This window comes from Salarias fasciatus, chromosome 16 (assembly GCF_902148845.1).
Source record: "Salarias fasciatus chromosome 16, fSalaFa1.1, whole genome shotgun sequence".
In the NCBI taxonomy this organism is placed as follows: Eukaryota; Metazoa; Chordata; class Actinopteri; order Blenniiformes; family Blenniidae; genus Salarias; species Salarias fasciatus.
In genome coordinates, this window is record NC_043760.1 from 25,178,746 (window position 1) to 25,202,473 (window position 23,728).

Below are 23,728 nucleotides of genomic sequence, written 5' to 3' on the forward strand. Positions count from 1 at the left end.
CTGCAAATAGAAACTGACTTCCCCGCACACACAAGCAGCTACCTTCCAGCTTCTAGCTTCTTCTGGAGAGATTTGTCATTGGTGTGGACACCTGTCACTCAAACATGCCCGACCAATGGAGAAGCATCCGCCCACTGCGGGACGTTTGTGTCAAAATGATTCAATCAAAAAACATGCTTCAAAAAAGAAGCTTCAAAAAAGAGGTTTCAAAAAAGAAGCTTCAAAACTGTTTTCACTTCAATCGGAAAAAAGGTTTTTGAATGTCAAAACAAAGTCGAAAGACTCCGAACATTTTTTTTTTGCTTTGATTGAAAGATTGAAAACATTTTTTTTATTGAAGTTATATCTTTGATTGAATAATAAAGAAACAAATGTCCTACCCATAATATGGCTCAAATCCAAAAATAGGACTTTAATCAAAAAATGTATTTTCAACCAAAAAAAAAAAAAAAAAATTAAATCAAAGAAAAAACGTGTTTATATGCAGTTTTTTTGTTGTATCAAATTTTTGGGGGGTTTGAACAAGTTTTTTCTTTGATTGAAAAGGTTTTTTTTTGATTGAAGTGAAGATTTTTCTGATTGAAAACATGTTTGGATTGGAGCAACTTTTTTTTTGATTGAAAAATAAAGACACAAATTTACCTCCATACTGTCTGAACAAGTCCGGGCTGGCAGCAAAACACTTATGAGAGCAACTAATGCTGCATAGTGGAGCTAAAAAAAAGAAAAGAAAGAAAGAAAGAAAGAAAGAAAAAGAAAGAAAGAGAAGAGAAGCTGCCAGACCTCCCCACGCAGTCACGTCCTTGCAGTCTGAACAGGTGAGACACCTGAGCTTCCGGTCTGTGCACTGCTGGACTTTCAAAATAAGATCAAGAACTGCTTGGAGGTCGTGGACACAATCTGGAAACGTAAAGTTAGAGAACAGCCTGCCCAACACTTTCACAGGAGTACAATGTTATCATTTATTTGTTCAAATCATTTATAATTTTGCTTTCTCAGTTAATGCATAGACTCTCAAAAATTACCTCCAACTTCAGGTGTATTTCTGTAACACCATTCAGACACAAAGCAATTAAAGATGTAAAGGAAATACGTTGAAAAAAAGTGATTCAGAAAGTCATGTCACCTTTATTTATGTGGCACATTTAAAACAACCAACTCTGACCAAAGTGCTTTTCAATGTAGCGATAAAGGCAAAAGACAGAAATAAATATTTAAAAAAAGTCATAAGGCATGAATTAAAACTTAATTTAGAGGTATTGAAATCTGGTATTGAAATCTTTTAGAAAGTCTGAGTAACTCATATTTTAAAGCAACTCGAAGGAATTTTTCAACCTTAAAACATTTTAATTAGGGCTGTCAAATTATTAAAAATTTTAATCAGATTAATCACAGTTTACAAATTAATTAATCATGATTAATCACAAATTATCACAATTTCCAACTATGTCTGAAATATAGCCTTTTTTCCTGTATTGCATTAACAAAAAAAACAACAGGACATGATTATATTTATTTAACACGTGATGTGTTTTATATTTAAGGCTCCAAATAAAATATTCAAAAAACTAAAATATGCACACCATAACATATTGTCTGTGTGTGTGCAGTGCTCCCTGTCTAAAGTTGGCTTTTAGCAGGAGTTACATTTTCAGGTCTGTAACAAATGTAGTACCACAAGAAAAGTAAAACTAAGAGATACCACACTTTTTTCTTGCACAATTAAACAGGGCATTCTTAGCCAGTGTTCCTTTTTGTGTGGAAAACAGAAAACTGCTTCAACATTTTTTTAATCAAACAAGTAGAATCCATGGAGCCAGCCGGCTTATCTCCCTCCATGTTGCTTTCTTCTTCTGTTTTGATAAATGAATTGACGCCAGGCGTCCTTTGCCTCCTGTCTGCTGCCCGTTCATGCTTCACATGTCCGCGTCGATGTGCGATGAGCTTTGTCAAAATAACATTCTAAATTTGATACATGGGGACTTTTTATAACAAGATGGTGACTTACTTTAAGAAGTTGGTCCAGCTTGAAATCGGAAACTGTGTCAAATTAAATATGTATGTATATTTTCAACAAAGCCTGTCAAATTCAAATTGAAAAAAACTTCATTTGTCCCCAAGGGAAATTCAAAGGCCAGACCTGAAACCAACCGCCCCTCATTCATTGTCTGAGCTGAATCAGGGACTGCAATTTTGCTGTATATTGAGTTTTCCCATCAGTTTGCCCAAATCTGTTTTGTTAAATTAAATGAGTAAGACAAAAAAAACAAAAGTTTTCATAAAAATATTTTAGGGCTGAGATTAAGTAAGATGGCCACACGGTAGTGCAGTGGTTAGTGCTCATGCCTCACAGCAAGAAGGTCCTGGGTTCAAATACTGGCTGGGGCTCAGGCCTTTCTGTGTGGAGTTTGCATGTTCTCTCTGGGTACTCCGGCTTCCTCCCATGGTCCAAAAACATGCATGTCAGGTTAATTGGTCACCTTAAATTGCCCCCAAGGTATGAATGTGTGTGTGAATGGTTGTATGTCAGCCCTGTGACAGACTGGCGACCTGTCCAGGGTGACCCCGCCTTCACCCACAGCAGCTGGGATTGGCTCCAGCCACCTGTGATCCCGAAAGGGAATGAGTAAGTTTTTCAAACCATGGTTTAAGGTGAGGTAGCCTCACCTCTTTCATATGTTGCTTCACCTTAATTTTACATAAACTACTTCACTGAAATTAAGTTACTTCACCTTAATTTGACATGGACCAGTTTATTAAAATTATGTTACTTCACCCTAATTAACTGTTTAACTGTTTGCAGGTTGAAGTAATGTGGCCGAGGGGGTTACAAATAAGTTAACTTAAAGTTGTTTCGACAACGCCACCTAGTGGAGGGACTAGGACCCGTTAAACCAAGGCTCTGACCCAGGGGTGAGCAGTGCAATAACAACAAGCTTAAAATTGCAGTGTAATTTATTACAAAAAAAAAGATAACGTTTACAGATAAAGTTCAATTAAAAATAGGGTTAGTCCTCCAAAAGAATTAAAAATAAACAAAAACACAGCTGTCGTCAATCCCTGAGGGGCCTGCTCCAGGTCCTCTAATCGTTGCGCTGGTTAAACTTCGTGTGGACCTCCGCCGGGATGTCGGTTTGAGCCCACCCTGGATCGTCGGCCAGTGACTCCTACTCCCGCTTCCCCTGGACGGTCCGGTCGCACCAGCAGCGACCCCCTGCAGGCAGACGCAACACGGCCAGAAAGAGCCCACGGCTGTCGATCCCCCACAGCCGAGGCTGCACCGCCCCGGTAGCACCCCCCCTCTCAACAGCGGCTACTCACAGGCAAGGCAGGGATCAGACCCTGCCGCTGTTGGAGCTGCGTGCTGGGTGCTGGCGGCCTCCGGCGGGTCGTGTTGTCGGCCCTCTTGGTGTTGTCCCACTCACTGCCTCGCTCCTCCTGTGCAGCGTGGACTGGCCTCCGTCCCCTCTGCTGTGCCCTCGCTGCTCCACACCTGCCCTGCTTAAATGTTGGGATCTCTCCCTCCCACGCTGCAGCCCTGATTAGTCCGATTGGCTTCAGGTGTGCTCATGTTCGCCTCTGAAGACTGCAGGTAGTGGGGATGGCCTCACTTAAAAAAAATGTCCACAGCAACCAATAAAATCACAGCAAAAACGTGCAAATAAAACAAACATAAAACACACTAAAAGAGGTCCATAGTCCCACACCCCCCCAGACTTTGATGGTTCCAGTCTCTGAACCAACATCTTAGTCTCTATAACGAGCAGGGCATTGTCCTTGGGTGGTCCGAGTGGATCGACGGGGTTCCTGTTCCAGTTCAGGTTCAGCGTCTTCGAGTTCAGGTTCAGCAGCTTCGAGTTCAGGTTCGGCATTCTCTACAGGATAATATAACACCAAGGGCTGTCCTAAGGTCTCTGGCCCAGCATTTGAGTGTTCATTGGGCTGTTCAATGGCTGGAGCAATGCAAGGTTTAAGAGCATTTCTATGTAAGGTTCTCTCCTTTCCCCCATTCTCTGGTCTGACACGATAGACTAAACCAGAGTCCCCAACTAGACCGATTATCACATGGGGTTTCGACTCCCACCAGCTGTGGAGCTTACCATGGTCTTGTCTGTTTCTGTCACGCACCCACACACGTTCCCCAGGTAATAGGGCGGTTGCTTTGGCTTTCCGGTCATAGTAATCTTTTTCGTGTTTAGCGGCATCAGCCATCTTCTTGCGAGCTAAATCATAAGCGTGTGACAGCTTCTGATGATGTCCAGCAACCCACCCCTCCAAGTCATACCGCAGGTGCTGATCCACAACCCCCAGATTCATATCAACAGGCAGTCTAAGGTGTCGACCAAACATTAGGTATGATGGAGCAAACCCAGTGGCACTATGAACAACATTGTTATAGGCGTGTAACAACTCTGGGAGGTACTCAGGCCACCGGCTCTGTTTCTCTAGCTCCAGGCTTCGAAGCATATTTAGCAGGGTTTGGTTCATTCTCTCAACACGGCCATTTCCCGCTGGATGGTACGGCGTGGTTCGACTCTTAGAAATGCCATACATGCTACACAACTGTTTCATGAGCTCTGACTCAAAGTTGGGCCCTTGATCTGAGTGGAACCGAGCTGGGCAGCCAAAAGGCTGAATAATACGAGTCCAAATGGCACGAACGGTAGTTTTAGCAGTCTGATCACGAGTAGCTACAGCCCAGGAATAGCGCGTGAACATGTCTGTCATGACCAAGATGTTCTGATAAGAATCATTAGGGCGACGCAATGACAAATAATCAAGGGCTACCACCTCGAGGGGATATGATACCTCTATAGGTTTTAGTGGGGCCCTGGGCTCAGTTCTGTCTTTTTGTAGGGTGCAAACGATGCACTCTGCTTGAAAGCCCTGTACCTCCTTTTCCATGCTTGGCCAGAAGAAATGGCGCCTTATGTGAGTGAGAGTCCTCTCTGTGCCCGCATGAGCAGCTGCCTCGTGGCACTTCTTCCACACGTCCCGACAGCTGGAATCTGGGCACACAATTTGGAAACGGGTTTCACACGTATGGGGATCAACCATTTTTCGACACAGAACCCCTTTGTACAAGCACAGTCTTTTCCTTTGCTGTAAGAGCCTCTTCACTCGATCTGCGAATCCATCCCTCTCATCCTTGTTTGGCACAATTCCTTTCTGCACGTACCTCCTCACACATTGAATGTCCGGATCTACCTCTTGCAGAGCCCTCCAGTCCTCTCCGGGCTCCATAGCGGTGGAGTCTCCTTGGTCAAGGGCAGTTGCAGATGTAACCACGGCGGCAACATTGGTGGCGGCTCGTTTCTGGGCAGGGGTTGTAGGAAACCTGGACAGAGCGTCTGCATTCACATTCTCTCGTCCTGCCCTGTATTTCACATCAAAATCAAAGGAGGCCATCTGGGCGACCCACCTCTGTTCGACAGCCCCAAGTTTAGCAGTCTGTAAATGAGCTACGGGATTATTGTCTGTGAACACTGTAAATTTGGCCCCTGTTAGATAATCTTTAAATTTTTCAGTGATAGCCCATTTAAGCGCCAATAACTCCAGTTTGAACGAACTATAGTTCGAATCATTCCTTTCAGCAGGGTGTAAACTGCGGCTTGCATATGCAATCACACGCTCCTTGCCATTTTGGGTCTGAGCTAACACAGCACCAAGCCCACTATAGCTCGCGTCAGTGTACAAACTGAAGGGCTTGGTGTAGTCTGCGTAGGCTAGAACGGGGGCCTGTGTTAAAACCTCCTTCAGCTGATCAAATGCGGTTTGACATTCAGGCGTCCAATCAATGCTCTTTGTACAAGACCGTTTGTCGTTCTTGGGGATGCCAGTGAGTAAGTTGTTCAATGGGCGAGCGATCTTTGCAAACCCCTTAACAAAGCGTCTGTAGTAACCGGCTAAACCCAAAAATGCCCTCACCTCCCTCACAGATGTTGGGATGGGCCACTCTGTCACAGCCGTTATCTTGTCTGGGTCAGGCATCACACCAGCCTGGTTTACTACATGTCCTAAAAACTTTACCTCTCGCTGGAGGAGTTTGCACTTGTCTGGCCTCAGCTTCAACCCGTGCCTCCAGAGCCTCTCAAAGACCTCCTCCAAATTCTGTAAGTGAGTGTCAAAATCAGGTGAGTACACAATAATATCATCTAGGTACACTAGAAGGGACTCTGTAATTTGGCCGCTCTGTAATTTGGCCGCTGAGACACTGCTGCATTAACCTCTGAAATGTCGCAGGGGCATTGCAGAGGCCGAACGGCATGCGCTGGAATTCGTACAGGCCTAGGGGCGTGGTGAAGGCAGTCTTTTCCCTATCCTTAGAGTCCACTTCTACCTGCCAATACCCAGAGGAGAGATCCAAAGTTGAAAACCATTCAGCTTGGGAGAGGGACGTCAAAGTCTCTTCGATCCTCGGAAGAGGAAAAGCGTCTTTGTGGGTAACAGAGTTCAATCTTCTGTAATCAACACAGAATCTCCAGCTCCCATCCTTTTTCTTGACCATGACGATGGGGGCAGACCAGGGGCTAGAACTTGCTGTGATGACCCCCCGATCTAGCATGTCCGCTAGTAGTGACCTCATTTCCTTGTACATGAGTGGCGGCAATGGTCTAAATCGCTCCCTAATTGGGACAGCATCACCAGTTGGGATGGTGTGCGTGACGGCATCCGTCCTACCAAAGTCCTCCTCATGTTTGGAAAACACTTTCTCCCACTTTTGTATTAGCGCGGTCAACCTACCAGCTTGCTCTGTAGTCAAGTCAGATCCATCAACCAACTCTTGGACATCAAACGCATCCTCACGTTCATCGGTTGCCTCTATCAGCCCAACCTCTACTTCACCGTCGCTGTTGGGGGTCAGGTCAACGTCACGCGCACCACGGACATCAACGTCGTCTACTTGGTACAAGCGGCCAATACGTTGGTATCGTCCTAGAGTAATGGGAAAGTTATTCAGATTTCTCACACGGATAAGGGTCCTTCCATTCTTGACGACAGTGAGTGTGCGAGCCACAGAAACAGCATTTGGTTCTTCAAGGGCCTTAACCAGGCCACAGTAGTCCTTCCCAGCTGGTCCAGCTCGAGCCCGTCCCCAGACGACAACCTCGCTTCGAGCAGGGATCTTGAATCCTCGTCGCTGAGCCGGCCACACGTATCCTTTGAACCCATCCTCTGTGCTGACAGCAGTTCTCCGACAGAGGGCGAAGGCTTCCCTCCATGCCTGCTGGGACCTTGGGCTTTCACAAGTAAAAGACAGGGGCTTCTCGGGGTTGTTAAAAACTGCATCCCAACACGGGTTGATCACATTCATACCAATTATAAATGAGTTGGAGGAGCACTCTTCACTGACAACAAAAACTCCTTTTTGACTTATTTCCACACCCTCTATGTTAAAGTCCATTAGTGCGTAGCCTATGCAGGGGATCTTAAGGCCATTGGCCGCTTTGAGCTTGATGTATGACGGCACATTGTTTACTGCATGATCTGGAAAATGTTTGAAAAATAAACTCTGCCGAATAAGACTAACTTGTGAACCAGTGTCTAAAAGTCCCTCCATTTTAACTCCACTTACATACACGTCCACATAGGGGCAGTTTCCCACCAAGGCTGTAGCGGCCCTCTGATCTTCCCCCCCAGACCCCACTGCATGGGCCTCAACAGTAGGGTGGCCTAGTTTAAAGCCGGCTGAGTAACAGGGGGTGTCCTACAAAACCTGGCAATATGACCAGACTGGTTACAATTTCTACAGATGGGCCTGCCTCCTTCATCCCATCTGTTAAGCGGACGTCCCCTCTGATAACTCGTCTCCAGGTCGGGCTCGGGGGCGCTGCTGCGGCGCACAGGTATGTGTGGAGGGCTGGCCGGTCTCAACTCCTGAATGAGCTCACGTGCAACCTCCTTTATTTGGCCCTTGAACTCCTCAACAATTTCCCTTTTTAACTCCTGCTTCCATGTCTCCCCGTGCTGTTGAGGTCTAGGGTGGTTCGGCTCTCTTACAGCAGCACATGTTGCTTCAGGCCACCTTGGGGGCATTTCTTCTTCCAGGAGAAGGGCTTCCTGGAGCAGTGCATTGAAGGTAGTTTGGGGTGCTAGACGTACCTCTCTTTTTAGTGCTCGGAGCAAGGTGCCATCCTCAAGGCCAAGCATGAACTGGTCCCTCAAGTGAACGTCAGTAGGCGCTTCACCCTCACCCTGTTGCTGGAGCTTACGATAAAGTTCCTTCAAGCGCAGGGCGTAAGCTTGAACGGACTGGCCCGGCTTCTGTACACAACCAAAAAATTGGGAACGTAAAACAGATATTGGAACCTCCTTTACATATAGTCCATCTAGAACTGTAAAGATTTTTGTAGCTCGATCACGCTCATCATCAGCCAGCACATTAATCTGTCGCTTTGGCAGCCCAGACAAACCACCGATCAAAATCCTAACTTTTTGGGGTTCGGTTAAATGATTTGTTTCTAACAGACCTTGCATTTGCTCCTTCCATTCCAAATACTTCAAACCGCCATCTTCACCTTCAAACTTAGGCACCCATGGGGCCCCCGGATAAATTGGCATCATCATTGCGAATTAAAAGAAATAAATAATTAAAAAAATAAATCAAACCAGTAAAAACAGTTTTTTTAAAATTGCTTAAGAAAAAAAAAAATAAAAGCTGGTTAAAACACTGCTCACAAACCTGTGATCCTGCCGACAACGCCAGAAAATCTGTGGCCGAGGGGGTTACAAATAAGTTAACTTAAAGTTGTTTCGACAACGCCACCTAGTGGAGGGACTAGGACCCGTTAAACCAAGGCTCTGACCCAGGGGTGAGCAGTGCAATAACAACAAGCTTAAAATTGCAGTGTAATTTATTACAAAAAAAAGATAACGTTTACAGATAAAGTTCAATTAAAAATAGGGTTAGTCCTCCAAAAGAATTAAAAATAAACAAAAACACAGCTGTCGTCAATCCCTGAGGGGCCTGCTCCAGGTCCTCTAATCGTTGCGCTGGTTAAACTTCGTGTGGACCTCCGCCGGGACGTCGGTTTGAGCCCACCCTGGATCGTCGGCCAGTGACTCCTACTCCCGCTTCCCCTGGACGGTCCGGTCGCACCAGCAGCGACCCCCTGCAGGCAGACGCAACACGGCCAGAAAGAGCCCACGGCTGTCGATCCCCCACAGCCGAGGCTGCACCGCCCCGGTAGCACCCCCCCTCTCAACAGCGGCTACTCACAGGCAAGGCAGGGATCAGACCCTGCCGCTGTTGGAGCTGCGTGCTGGGTGCTGGCGGCCTCCGGCGGGTCGTGTTGTCGGCCCTCTTGGTGTTGTCCCACTCACTGCCTCGCTCCTCCTGTGCAGCGTGGACTGGCCTCCGTCCCCTCTGCTGTGCCCTCGCTGCTCCACACCTGCCCTGCTTAAATGTTGGGATCTCTCCCTCCCACGCTGCAGCCCTGATTAGTCCGATTGGCTTCAGGTGTGCTCATGTTCGCCTCTGAAGACTGCAGGTAGTGGGGATGGCCTCACTTAAAAAAAATGTCCACAGCAACCAATAAAATCACAGCAAAAACGTGCAAATAAAACAAACATAAAACACACTAAAAGAGGTCCATAGTCCCACAGTAAATTATGTTGGTTGTCCTTAAATAACTGAGTTTCGACCATTAAAAGTCTTGTTGGATTTATTGAAAGGTTTTAGTTGGAATTTCTTAAAAAGGTTGATGCAAATTGTTACCTTAATTGAATTAAGCTGAGCTGTTACTTTATTTCTTAGCGTGTACTCTGAGCTTCACTGTTCCCCCGTTCCCTTACCCATAATGTCACAAACTTATAAGAGGAATATTTAGATTAAAGGTGCATATTTAGACATATTTTTTCCTTTGAAACTCTGAAGGTTTGGGAGAAAGTGCTGTGGTCCAAACTGAACTTGAGCTATTTGACATTAACTTGACCCGACGTGTTTGGAGGATGAAAAAATACGAGTATGATCCCAAGAACACCAGACTCACCATATCATGCTGTTTCAAATGAATGTGATCAGATATCCAAACCTTAAAATTAAATCAAACTTTTCCATACGACATTGCAAACTGAAAAAAAAAAAAAAAATTCTTGGAACACTATCATCTGTTGTCACAAAAAAGTGATCAACCCCAAAACATGAATAATCTCCTGAGCAGTGCTCTGGTCTCTGACACTTTGTGACAATATCATCGTCCAAAGACAAAGGATTTCTTTCTCAGTGAACATGAACATAAATTCCTCAAGTTTCTTCTGGGTCAAAATGCTCCTGAGTCTGTTTTTAATGAATTTTACTGTTTAGAAACTTTTCTCCCAGGCTACTGGTGTGATGGACAGTGGTAACAGTAACCTATAGGCCAGTCCAGTCACATGGGAGACATCAGTGAGCAGATTATAGTGAGAGAGAATGAGGGGAACACAAATGACACAACTATCATCCTATTACATCTTCAATAGAGGAATTTGTGTATTTACTCTCTTACTGGGAACTCTCTTACTTTAATTAATTAAAAAACATATCACTGCTCACTCCTGCGGTTCGAGTACAGAAAGTAGTTATATTGGAAACAATGCTGGCTTGTTCTCACACTGTTCTGACAGCTCAGCTGTTCCTTCCTACTGACAGGATCAACCCCTCCATCACCACTGGCTCCTGCTCTGCTTCTGACACTAAATCACATAATGCTCCAAATTCTCAGCACAAATCTCCCCTTTTTATAGAGTCTTCTAATCAGTTTGGTCAGTTCCATTAATGTAGAGCTGAACATCAAGTATCTCCAGGCCATGTTTTACGTGGAGCAGGTCTGCACCGTACTCTTCATCAGTAATATATTACTTGAAAGTCAACGGTTGCACAACACTGGCCTGTGCAAGTGATATTTTACTTTCCCAAAACTGATCTTCATCATATTCAAAACAATAATATGATCGATCCTGTGATCAGTCCTACCTGCCCCATCTGAACCACCACAGGAAGCTGGATTCTGTTCCTGATGGTGTAAAAAAACAAGATTTTCCAGTTATGTAGCATCTCATCACACTATTTTCTATCATTAACATAATGTTTTAAAATACATTCTGGTTACAAATGTCATGAAAAAACATGATATCACTGCGCAGTGACCCATACATAACACACATCTGTGATAATATATTCCTAGAAGGCTCAGCACTGCTGAATATTAAAGGGATACTTCAACATTTTGGCAAATTGGCCCATTTAGCGCAATTCCTTCGTCATTTCGAACAGAATACTTACTTTTTTGTGAGGGCGAGCTGTTGTTTATTCAGAGGCGAGTCAGGGAAGGTTTTCGGGACGGACACAATGGAAGTGAATGGTATTTTTGTTCCCCCTCATCAAACTCATCAAATACACAATCCAACAACCCCAAAACACTTTGGTGGACACGTTATAATCTGCACATTCTCTCATGTCCTGAGTTTCTGTGCTCCATCCACTTTGCCATTGTTCCATAACCTTGGACCATATCAGTGATTTCCCCTCATTTATTGACAGAGATAAATTTACATCAATGTTATTCCTAAAAAGAGCGCTCTTTGCCACCCTATCTGCGGATTCATTTCCGATGAGGCCCATATGACCTGGAACCCACATGAATGTCACAATCATCCCTCGCTGGACAAGAAAAGTATATAACTGTAGAGCTTTAAACAAAAAAATCTTGCCTTGCAGATTAAAAAGAACTCAGGCTTTTTAAGACTGACACAGAGTCTGAACATATTAAAAACGCAGTGTGTCTGACTTTGCTAGCCCATTTTAAAGCTTTCAAAATAGCGAATAACTCTACTGTATATACGGACAAATAGTCTGTAGCTCTGAAACCCTCTGAATACTTAAACTCTGGAACAACTACAGCGAGACTAGATCTCTGCTTTTCAGGGTCTTTGGATCCATCAGTAAAGATTTGCACACAGTCGGAATACATTATCTCAACCCTTGAAGAAAAAGCAGTCAATAAATCTGCTTTCCCCTTGTCTTTAAGCTTTAAGTGTAATAAATAGAGATCCACCAAAGGAGATTTTATTGCCCATGGCGGCATTTCTGGTATTGTTACAGTAGGACAAAAACTTGTAAGACTAATACCCAAATTCCGTGCATATTCTGTACTATAAGCCCCAAATCTGTTAACTTGTCGCGCATCCTCCCAACATGGCTGAAGTACAGATTTTGTTGGATGTTGCTCACTGTGACCCTTTAAATTTATCCAATAATTAGCCACAAGTTGCATTCTTCTCAGGTCAAGGGGCAATTCTTTGGCCAAAACCAGGAGAGCTGGAATAGGGGTAGACTTAACAGCGCCGTAACACAGCCTCAATGCCAAGGCCTGTACTCGATTCAGTCTTTCAAGCTGGGTTCTAGAAGCGGAAACAAAAACCACACAACCATAATCAAGCACTGAACGAATCATTGCTGTATACACCGTTTTCAAGTTTCAAAAACTTAATTTCGAGGTACTGAAAGAACCAAAAACTATTATCTTTTAGAAAGCCTGAGTAAATCATATTTGAAGGTCTGATTGCAAAGACACAGGTCAGTCAGAAATCCTCAAGTGATCAGGAAGTTTATTCCACAGTTGAAGAGTGAGGAACTAAAAGCTGCTTCACCTTCCTTCTGATTCTGGGAACTCTGAGTAAAGTCTTCCTGAGGCCCTCAGAGGTCTGGAGGTTTCATAGTATTTCAGAACAGAGGTCATTCAAGGGATTCAAGTGTTTCTGAATCTTATTCGGTCACAAAGCAACTTGAGTTTTTTTGATAGCAAATTTCAGCAACAAGGTAATGCAAAGTATTTCAGAGGGACAAACATGAATAGCAACAAATGCAGAAAAATACTCATTGTCAGCAGTTTAAAAAACAACACACAATGGCTAAAACTTAAAAAAAAAAACATAAAAAAGAATAAAAATAGCCTCAGTGTAAGATGCAGTGCAGAGCATATAATCAGTGATTGCTCAATTGAAAGTTAGCAGCAAACAGACACATCTTCAGTTTTGTTTTAATGGGGTTCGATACATTCAGTAGAATTCTAGAAGCTTATCCCAAAGATTTGATGATTAAAAAAATTAATAAAAATGAAAATGCTTCTTCTGCACGTTTGGATCTGAATCTGAGAACAGAAAGAAGGTTCAGGCACTTGCTTGGTTTGTCTTTACAGATCAGTGCAAATGAATCTAAAACACACTCAATGATTTCCATATTCAGTTAGTTCAATTCAATTAGTTCATATTTGATTCAAAGAAGAAATGCAGTCAGTAAAACAGCTTTTTTCTAATCATTCACATCAACAACAACAGCTAAACCACATATGAATTAACATAAAATGTTCTCATTTCATTTCAGTTTTGTTTTAAATTCAGAGCAGTCAATGTTCTGTCCTTTTTATATTAATCTAAATAACAAAACTACCTGGATAAATCTTTCACTTTTGAGATACATTAAAAATTCAACCTTGTTCTCGGCTCACAGTAACTTATCAATACCGAAGTGCATTTTCCATGGCTTAAAAGTGCATAAAGGAGTTTGCAAGTTTTATGCGAAACAGCGCCCCCTGCAGGCCTTGGGTGTAATGCAGCTTAGTGAAAAACTCGTGCCTGTGGCTTGCGTGCATGGAAGAGAGGGACTTCTTCCTCACTCTTTTAGTAGCGCTCGAGTAAAATGTAAGTTTCTTTTACCTGGTGGAGTCTGTGCTGGAGCTGTGGCAGTGCTAGAAGCTGGTCTTTTCTCACTTTCTGGAAGATCCTGCTCAGTTGTTGCTCACTAAACATCTGGCGGAGTAATGGCGGACAAAACATAACCTAAGCAGCTAGAGCGCGCATTGCGTCATTCCTTTCAAATTCCCCCCCAAAAAATTCTGGTGCCGGACCGGCACTGCAACTTTCAATTGACAATTTAGCGCCGTTAGAGGTACTTGTAATGAATATGTCAGGGCACATTGTACACATCATTTTTAAAGTTGAAAAACTCCTTAATGCACCTTTAAGGTAAAAAAAACGCTTTAAAAAATATAAACATTCTCATCATCAATCATGCAGTATTGTGTCAGTAAAAGCAAAGACAAATTAGCTAATAAGACACATTAGAAAAGAATGAAAAGAGTAAAAGTTAAATGGTGAAAAGACAGGAGGATCTCCTCTGTTCTCTGGAAGAAAACCCTGTGAGGCTGAGGAGAGCACAGAAGATGGATGATATCTCGAAAATGCTTACTAAGATTTACCTATCATGTATAATAACTTTGTTTTGCTGAGACACTGATATGAGTGTTTCTGAAGATATAAATCACATTAAAAAGGGAAACGCAGCAGTGAACCTCCCTCCTCTCTTCAGGCCACTGAGACACAGGTGATTATGTTATCAGAGGCTCTTTATATCAACTTCAGCTATTTACTGCAGTCTCTGAGCAAATATTGGACTCCCTTTAGCTCCCTCTCTTCAACTGTCTTCTTCTTTGTGTTCATCTGTCTTGTGAGGGACTCCATGCACAAGTCTTGGTGTGTTTTTTCCTTCTTTGTCCTTTTGAAGCTTTAATGTGTGTCTTTCCTCCTTCGGGTCTGCATTACCTGCAGTGGCTGTAAGTGACACTTTGGTAATCTTGTCTATACCCATGTTCACTGGCATCAACGTCTCTTTGTTGATTTTGTCTTTCATCTTCATTTCCTCCAGCCTCTTCAGAGTTAATCTCAAACTGACCGCTGCGACTGGAACTGACTGTCTTGTTTGTCAGCTTCATCAGTCGTGGAACTAGCTGATATGAAAGAGTCATGGCTTCCTTGTGTTGAGCTTGTTGGACTCCCAAGCTACTGATTGCGACAGAGTGTCAGAGTGTTCAGCTGCGTCGGACGGGGGGGTGGGGCGTCGGACCGCGGGGCCACATGTTCGCGACCGACATGTGTCATCGGACCGGAAGGGGGCGACACCGTGCGGGCTTCCGCTAATGCCGGCATAGATGACCTGGATAAAGCATACATCATGGAGGGGCGGACCACAGGACGCACGGCGGGGTCCAGTGCATCCCCCTGGTAACGCCCCTGGTTTGAAGGGTTCGGTGCAGGTGGAGACGGTGGTTTGGGAGTATGAGGTGGTTCACCAAGAGGAGAATTGATCTCTTTTTCTGAAACAGTGGTGGGAAAAATATAAACATATTAGCATAAACATTGCTTATAACTATAAGCTTCTTACAACTGGTTAGCAGAAATAACTCTTCATGACGGTCTGTGCTACTCTGAGCTTCACTGTTCCCCCGTTACCTTGCCCATAATGTCACAAACTTGTAACAGGACGATTTAGATTAAAGGTGCATATACAGGATATATACACTTTTTTGTTTGTTTTTAAAAATGGTCAGTAATTTAGTGAGAAAAACACCAGGGAATAACAAACTCTGAAGGTAAATGAAGACCTTGAGATGAGGAGAAGGGACACAGAGCATCTCTAAAGTCTTCACTGATCACAGCCTTATTCCAAAATGGATCATTTTACTTCCTCAAAATTCTGCATGCAAAACCCCATAATGACAACATGAAAGACGCTTTCTGAAAATATTGACACATTTCTAACATATCACTGCTCACTCCTACGGTTCCAGTATAGAAAGTGGTATTATTGGAAACAATGCTGGCTTGTTCTCACACTGTTCTGACAGCTCAGCTGTTCCTTCCTACTGACAGGATCAACCCCTCCATCACCACTGGCTCCTGCTCGGCTTCTGACACTAAATCACACAATGCTCCAAATTCTCAGCACAAATCTCCCCTTTTTATAGAGCCTTCTAATCAGTTTGGTCAGTTCCATTAATGTAGAGCTGAACATCAAGTATCTCCAGGCCATGTTTCACATGGAGCAGGTCTGCACCGTACTCTTCATCAGTAATATATTACTTGAAAGTCAATAGTTGCTCAACACTGGCCGGTGCAAGTGATATTTTACTTTCCCAAAACTGATCTTCATTATATTCAAAACAATAATATGATCGATCCTGTGATCAGTCCTACCTGCCCCCTCTGGACCGCTGCTTGAAGCTGGACCTTGTTCCTGAGGGCCTAAAAGCAAGGTTTTACAGAAAAAATAGCATCTCATCACACTATCATTTATCGGTAGTGCACACTTTTAGCAGGACACAGTCAGCCTGAGTGAGCCTGTCAGCCTGAGCTCAGGGCAATAATACCCTGTCTTCATAGCTACTCATCTGTTTCATGGCAGAAATATAGCAAAAGCCACATGTTTTAAAAAAAAATAACAGCCAATTGTGAAACTGCTGGACTCCTAACTGGTGAGTTGTCTGTATTTTCAGAACTTGAAGCCAAACATGAACATTATTCAACTTTGAATGTCTTTGTTCCCATTGACAAATCTCATTACATGAACACATTTTAATGCACAGCAGCAGAATTTTTACACATTTGAAAACCTTAATACAGACAGACAACTTTTAAAGATTGGCAAATTCTTTTACACATTGACAACTCTCAGACTGGACAGACAGATTGAGATATGGACAGACAACTCTAAATATGCGCTGCCAAATAGTTTTGCAACAACAATGCCCCCATAAAAAAAGCACTACAAGAGCGGTAAATCATAAATAATGCTTTCACAGAATACTCAGTACACTGAGAGCAAAAGATTCAGCAGAATTTACCTTTTTTGTGGTTCTTACCTGACTCTGTGCTGTTTTCTGTTTCAGTCAAGCTTGCCGATTGCGGGGGAGACTGAGAGGGGGACGATCCACCAATTGAAGATGTTGACTCCATGTCACTTTCGTTTTCTCCTGAAACACAAATCACCATTTATCATCGGCACAAGAAAAGAGAGATCTCCGCTGAAAAAAGTCACAGAACTTGTTTTATTGTCCAAATTGTTTGTACAGTCAATTGATTTATCTCATAAGGTGATTCGACAGACCTTCTAATTGTCTGAGATATCAATAGTTATGTGTTCATTTATAAGTTGGGAAAACACCAGAATTTCCCAGTTTGGGATTAATAAAGGAAAGCTTTACTCTACTCTAACTCCAAGTGTTCAAACCCTTTGTAAATGTGTGAATTCCTTCTAAAACTGGTTTGATGTGAAAGTTCAGCAGTTTTAGGATTCCAATTTCTCTAATCAATCCATATTTTATCATCTTCTGTTACTTAAAACACACCTTTGGAGCTGAAGATGAACTTTTCACAACCTCTGAACATAATAATTGTTGTCAAAGCTGTCTTCAACAACTCAGTCAGAGTTTGGGCTTCCATTGATCTACTGCTGCCCGTGTGGCACACAGCTGTGCACAATCAACCAATGACCAATGTTCCTGATAATAACTCATCATCTGCATAAAGCACAGCTGCTCCAGGAATCAGTTTCCTGCATTCCAACTTCTGTAGCAGCTAGGGCAACACCAAAGAGCTGTCAAAACATGTCAGACTGTGGATCTGCACATGGATGGAATGGGATACAGAACCATCAGCTAACGGCTTGGTAAAAAGGGGACTATTGGCAACATCAGTCAAAAGTGGAAGACAGAAAATGTCCATCGACTGTCCTCGGTAGGGAGCTCCATGCAAGATGTCGCCTCATGGAGTGAGGAGGACTATGAGAAAAGAGAGAAAGCAGCCTGAAACTAAACGGCAGGAGCTTGATCAAGATCTGGAGGCAATCAGGACCTCCGTCACCAAGAAACCAGTTGGTGACACACTGAGCTGAAATGGAATGAAATCCTGCAGAGTCTGTGAGGTTCACATGAAAGATTCGTGAACAGGTCCGCCATCAGGTTGACACTTAGGGCTCTAACTTGGTAGACTCCGCCGAATCCGCCCGCTGTCAGCAGAGCGCAAAGTGCGCCGTCAGCGGATAAAGTCAACGGGGCGTGTCCAGAAAATTGTCCTAATTTCGTGAACCAGGCGCAGTCACGCCTCCATCCCGCCCACCTGCGCAGGTGGCGCAAGAGAGAGGAGAGAAAGTGGGTTTAACCCAGCTGAGCGCAATTTGACCAATCAAATGAACACCTCTCCTTTTTTTCAAATGCACTGCAGTGAAGGACACTGCTATATTAACATGATGAAATACATTTTATTTCCTGGCCTCAATACTAAACCATAGTGAAGCAACAATGTATATGACTGTATTTTGAAATAAATAATCTCTTGTAGAGCTTGGGGAGCCAGACAAATGAAATAAAAATGCAGAAACCCTGCATTTAGCGGCTACATACAGACTTTGTAGGGAAAGGGAAAATCTGTTTTTATTTGTGTGCATCATAACTCTTAAAGATACATTTGGGAAAGCACAAAGAATTACAGGTGTCTGCGCGCCTATCACTCAGCGCAGCTGCACAGCGGAGCTGGGTGAGTCTACTTAGGACTGCTGGTTCAGTTGTCATCAGATCGATGTCCTCTGAAATGATTCCCTATAATTCCTATCACACACATGGCATTCCGGCCATCCCAGACGAAGGATAATCATTTATGAGAGAATGGTGGCGACATCTGCTATCTGCTCCGTCCTCCGCTCTGCTTCACGTGTTGCCAGCATTCTTACCCCCCTCCAAAGGCCGCTATGGTCAGCCAGACTGTCATACATATGCAGTGTTTTTGCGCAGGAGCACACCAACAGGTTGCTTTTCTGTAATCTAATGCATTAGAAATTAAGGTAAAGAAACAAAATATTAAATCAAGTGGATCAGCAAAACGTCTGCCTCATATCTGCTTTATTAATGCCTCAAATCAGGTTTTAAAATGTATTGAACTTTTTACAGTGCGCATTTGCGCAGCGTACCTCTCACTCACACTCCGCGCACTCGTTTCCCTGATACACACGCACACACACACCAACACACACAAAATAGTTGTATTATTAACCGTCAATAATAATCAGGAACATATTAAAATTAGTAAAATAAGTCTCCCCAGCTGCGCCCCAGGACGGACACCTTCCCACACCGACCCGTCCTCACCCTGCTCATTTTATTCTGGGACTGCAGGCTCAACAGGACAAAGGTATTTATTCAGAAAATATGTTCGTTCTAAAATTAATTTTTGGAAACGAAAAATACATGGTTTGCTGTACTTTAATGGAGGATATAATATTTTACCTGAATCTGTAATTGGCACCTCTGGAGACGCTGCAGTGCCCCTGCTGTCAATACCGTGTTCACTGTTGTGCTCAGATTTATTACATTAGTTTAAAAAATAATAATAATAATAATAATTTTACACCATTTTATGTTATTATTATTATTACTGACAGTAGCCTACAGTAATTCTCTACCTGGAGGTGACGCGTGAGCGCTTCATGCGCCACTGCAGGTTCTACGCTGGACTGTACAGCAGCTGGAGGTCGGTCGGGTATTTTTGGGGCAGCAGCATTATATTTGTTTCGCTGTTTGGCACGTGCCTGTTCTGACTCTGATTCAGAACATTCCTCCTCTTCACTCCAGTCAAGATCGCTGATGTCCGACACGTCTCCGCCATCCGATTCCCCCTCACTGACCTCCTGTATCATTGCTAAAGCTTCTTCTACCTTATATCTCTTATTTATGCTTGTTTTTACTATCTTTCTTTTGGGATTTGCTTGATATTTTTGGCCATCTGTCTGATTGTCTGCTGTCAGAGCTAGCCCCCTGTTCAGATGCGAGCATGAACCAAAACAAATCAATCACAGAATAAAAAAAAAGCCCCGTGAAGTGCATCTTTTTAATCAGTCTAATAATAATAATAATAATAATAATAATAATAATAAATAAATAAATAAATAATACGTCTCACAGACCGCTGTTGGCCTTTGGAGGTATAAATGCTTTGTAATATTATTTGTGTCATTGTTAGGACCTTATTTGCTTCAGAAAAACATACAAGACACATATTTAGGAAAAGTCAAAGAATAAGAGGACAGGGGAATTATTTTTAACAGATTTATATGAATTCTAAAAACCCAAATGGTCTGTCAGATCGTCTTGGATGTTCTAGTGCTAAAGAAGATAATAAAAACAATTATGTGGTTCATGAGTGATTTTGTGTATCTTTCATGACACTGACAAGCTGAAACCCTGCCTCTGAGGTTTTCTCAGACAAATTATCATCAGATCCTCCTCCCCAGCCTGCTCACACCTTCTGCACGAAACTCTCACTGCGCCCAGCTGATTCTGTCGAGCCCTCCCCCTGGTGCGCCGCCACGCCCATCTCGGCGCAAGTGCAGCAGACCGATCAGAAACCCTCTTCTGCGCCTGTCGAAAATAGGAATGCGCTGCCTCCGCCGCTGATCATCGCTAAGTTGCACCGTCAAATTAGAGCCTCCAATCTCTAAATAACTCAGAGAAGGTCTGGGAGAAAGTGCTGTGATCTAAACCAAATTTGACTGATTTGACATTAAAGCTAGGGTTGGCGATCTTGGAAAGCTAGCGTTAGCACGTAGCATCTCCCCAAGGCTCCGCCAAGCTAGCTCCGCCCAGCTTCCACCCCATTGGAGGAGCTCCCGTTGGGAGCGGAGGCGTTCGCGGCGCGCGCGGCGCTTCCGCGTTCCTGGCGTAACCTGTCCTCAGCGCTTCGTTTCTTCGTTTTTCTTTATTTGCACTACACCAAGTAATGGCGCACTCAACGGTAAGTAAACCCCCAAACATTCGTCTCCGCTATTCTGCAACGATGCTCCGTCCTTCTATGCGCGCTCTGAACCAGGGTCAGTGCACGTGTACATGTTCGCGCAGGGGGCAGGTCGAATGGCGAAGGGATTTGATTGGTTTAAAAAAAGGTGTCCCGTCAAGACGATTGGTTGCTGTTTTTCCCGTTTTACTCCTGCTGTAGAGAGTGGATATTTTCCAAACTACTTTAAAAACACACTATGAATATTTTCCCATCGGGTCATAAAGATCATTTTAACCAGTATTTAGAAAAATGTATCTCATTCAAATCGCCAACCCTAGCTTTAACTTGACCCGCTGTGTTTGGAGGATGAATAAATACCAGTATGATCCCAAGAACACCAGACTCACAGTCGAGCATGGAGGTGGAAACATCATGTTTTGGGGCTGTTTTTCTGCAAATGGTTCAGGGCAACTTCACCACATTGAGGGGTCAATGAACGAAACCAAGTCTGGGATGAAAAGCTGGACTCAGGAACAGGGCTGGAGTGGCTCTAATTTCCAGCCCTGGAGTTTCATACCTCAGACCGGCCCTCTTTAGATCCATACTTATTGAACTCACGTCATTATATTCTTACATGTGAAACTTACAATAACAATGTTCTGTAAAGCCTTGTCATGCAGTGTATTTTTCTAAAACATTTCAAATTTATTGCAAGTGAGGGTTGCTTCACAATGGAAATTTATTTCAACACAAGTGCACCAACATATTATGATACACATCCTTTTTGTAATAATTTCAGAATCGATATTTCAAATGAATGTGATCAAATATCCAAACCTTAAAAATGAAATAAAACCATTAAACACAAAATTGAAATTTGGTGAAAAAAAGTACTCTCTTATAACACTATCATCTGTTTTTCACAGAAGAATGATCAACCCTAAAACATCAATAACCTCCTGAGCAGTGTTCTGGTCTCTGACACTTTGTTTGTGACAATATCATCGTCCAAAGACAAAGGATTTCTTTCTCAGTGAACATGAACATAAATTCCTCAAGTTTCTTCTGGGTCAAAATGCTCCTGAGTCTGTTTTTAATGAATTTTACTGTTTAGAAACTTTTCTCCCAGGATACTGGTGTGATGGACAGTGGTAACAGTAACCTGGAGGCCAGTCCAGTCACATGGGAGACATCAGTGAGCAGATTATAGTGAGAGAGAATGAGGGGAACACAAATGACACAACTATCATCCTGTTCCATCTTCAATAGAGGACTTTGTGTATTTACTCTCTTACTTTAATTAATTGTAAACATATCACTGCTCACTCCTACGGTTCCAGTATAGAAAGTGGTATTATTGGAAATAATGCTGGCTTGTTCTGACACTGTTCTGACAGCTCAGCTGTTCCTTCCTACTGACAGGATCAACCCCTCCATCACCACTGGCTCCTGCTCTGCTTCTGACACTAAATCACATAATGCTCCAAATTCTCAGCACAAATCTCCCCTTTTCATAGAGCCTTCTAATCAGTTTGGTCAGTTCCATTAATGTAGAGCTGAACCATCAAGTATCTCCAGGCCATGTTTCACATGGAGCAGGTCTGCACCGTACTCTTCATCAGTAATATATTACTTGAAAGTCAATGGTTGCACAACACTGGCCTGTGCAAGTGATATTTTACTTTCCCAACACTGATCTTCATTATAGTCAAAACAATAACATGATCGATCCTGTGATCAGTCCTACCTGCCCCCTCTGGACCACTGCTTGATGCTGCACCTCCTTTCCCAGGGCCTAAAAAACAAGGTTTTCCAGTTATGTAGCATCTCATCACACTTTTGTTTATCATTTACATAATGTTTTAAAATATATTCTGGTTATAAATATGTCTTGAAAAAACATGATATCACTGCACAGCGACCCATACGTAACCCACACCTGTGATAATATATTGCTAGAAGGCTCAGCTTCACCTCACGATTTATACAAACTGCAGAATATTAATATGGACTCCCTGAGTGTGGTCAGGATTCCTTCCTGCACCAAAATGTCATGTTTGCTCAAAGATTCTGACCATAGCGCCACCTGATGGCTGCAGAAGGTGTGCACCATAAGCATGACGCAGTCAGCCTGAGTGAGCCTGTCAGCCTGAGCTCAGGGCAACTGAACCTCTCTTTACAGACACTTGTCTGTTTCATGGTAGAAGTGTAGCAAAAGACACGTGTTAAAAAAACAGCCAATAGTGAAACTGCTGGACTCCTAACTAGTGAATTTTCTGTATTTTCAGAACTTGAAGCTGAATATGAACATTTTTCAACCTGAATATCTTGGTGCGCATTGATAACTTTTATTACATGAACAAATTTAAATGCAGAGCAGCAGAATTTTTACACATTTGAAAGCCGAAATACAGACAGCTTTTGAAGATTGTGGTTCCCATTAACAAATTCTTTTACAAATTGACAACTCTCACTTTCTCTCTCACAGGTTGAGATGCAGACAGACAACTCTAAACACACTCTGATAAATAGTTTTGCAACAATAATATCCCCATATAATAAGCATTACGAGAGAGGTAAACCATAAACAACACTGTCACAGAATACTCAGTACACCGAGAAAAACATTCAGCAGAGTTTACCACTTGTAATGTTCTTACCTGGCTCTGTGCTGGCATTACTTTTGTGCTCAGGGTCACTTGTCTTTCCTCCTGAAACACAAATCATCATCTGTCATCGGAACCAGAAAGGAGAGATCTCAGCTTAAAAAAGTCACAGAAAGTGTTTTATTGTCCAAAGTGTTTGGATAGCCAATTTATTTATCTCAGAAGTTTATTGACAGACCTTCACCTTCAATAATTGTCTGAGAAATTTAGTTGTTACGTGTTTATATGTGATTATAGTTATGTGATTATATTTCAGTCATGGCTCATCTAATAGCTCACCTTTGGAGCTGAAGATGAACTTTTCACAACCTCTGAACATAACGTTGTCAAATCACAGTCTTTGTCATCATTCCAAATGTAAATCTGCCAATAACAAACTTTATCGGTCAGTTTTCTTAATTTCCTCAAAATATTGAACTGAGATCCTGTTTCTCTGAGTCTTGTGGAGTGAACTCATTGTTGTCATGTGTGTGCCATGTGTT

At 43.0% G+C, this 23,728-nt stretch overlaps 1 protein-coding gene across 1 annotated transcript in view; it reads right to left on the reverse strand.

Moving 5' to 3' along the window:
* Positions 1-3,167: 3,167 nt before the first annotated feature.
* Positions 3,168-23,728, reverse strand: part of LOC115402705 (uncharacterized) — a 40,046-nt gene continuing 19,485 nt past the window's right edge. The window contains 13 exon segments of the mRNA XM_030111230.1: positions 3,168-3,214; positions 3,342-3,538; positions 3,745-3,875; positions 4,894-5,009; positions 5,190-6,171; positions 6,173-7,284; positions 8,196-8,265; positions 9,044-9,113; positions 14,987-15,131; positions 16,012-16,059; positions 16,677-16,787; positions 22,328-22,375; positions 23,241-23,291. Of these exon segments, the coding sequence (XP_029967090.1) occupies positions 3,168-3,214; positions 3,342-3,538; positions 3,745-3,875; positions 4,894-5,009; positions 5,190-6,171; positions 6,173-7,284; positions 8,196-8,265; positions 9,044-9,113; positions 14,987-15,131; positions 16,012-16,059; positions 16,677-16,787; positions 22,328-22,375; positions 23,241-23,291 (3,128 nt within the window).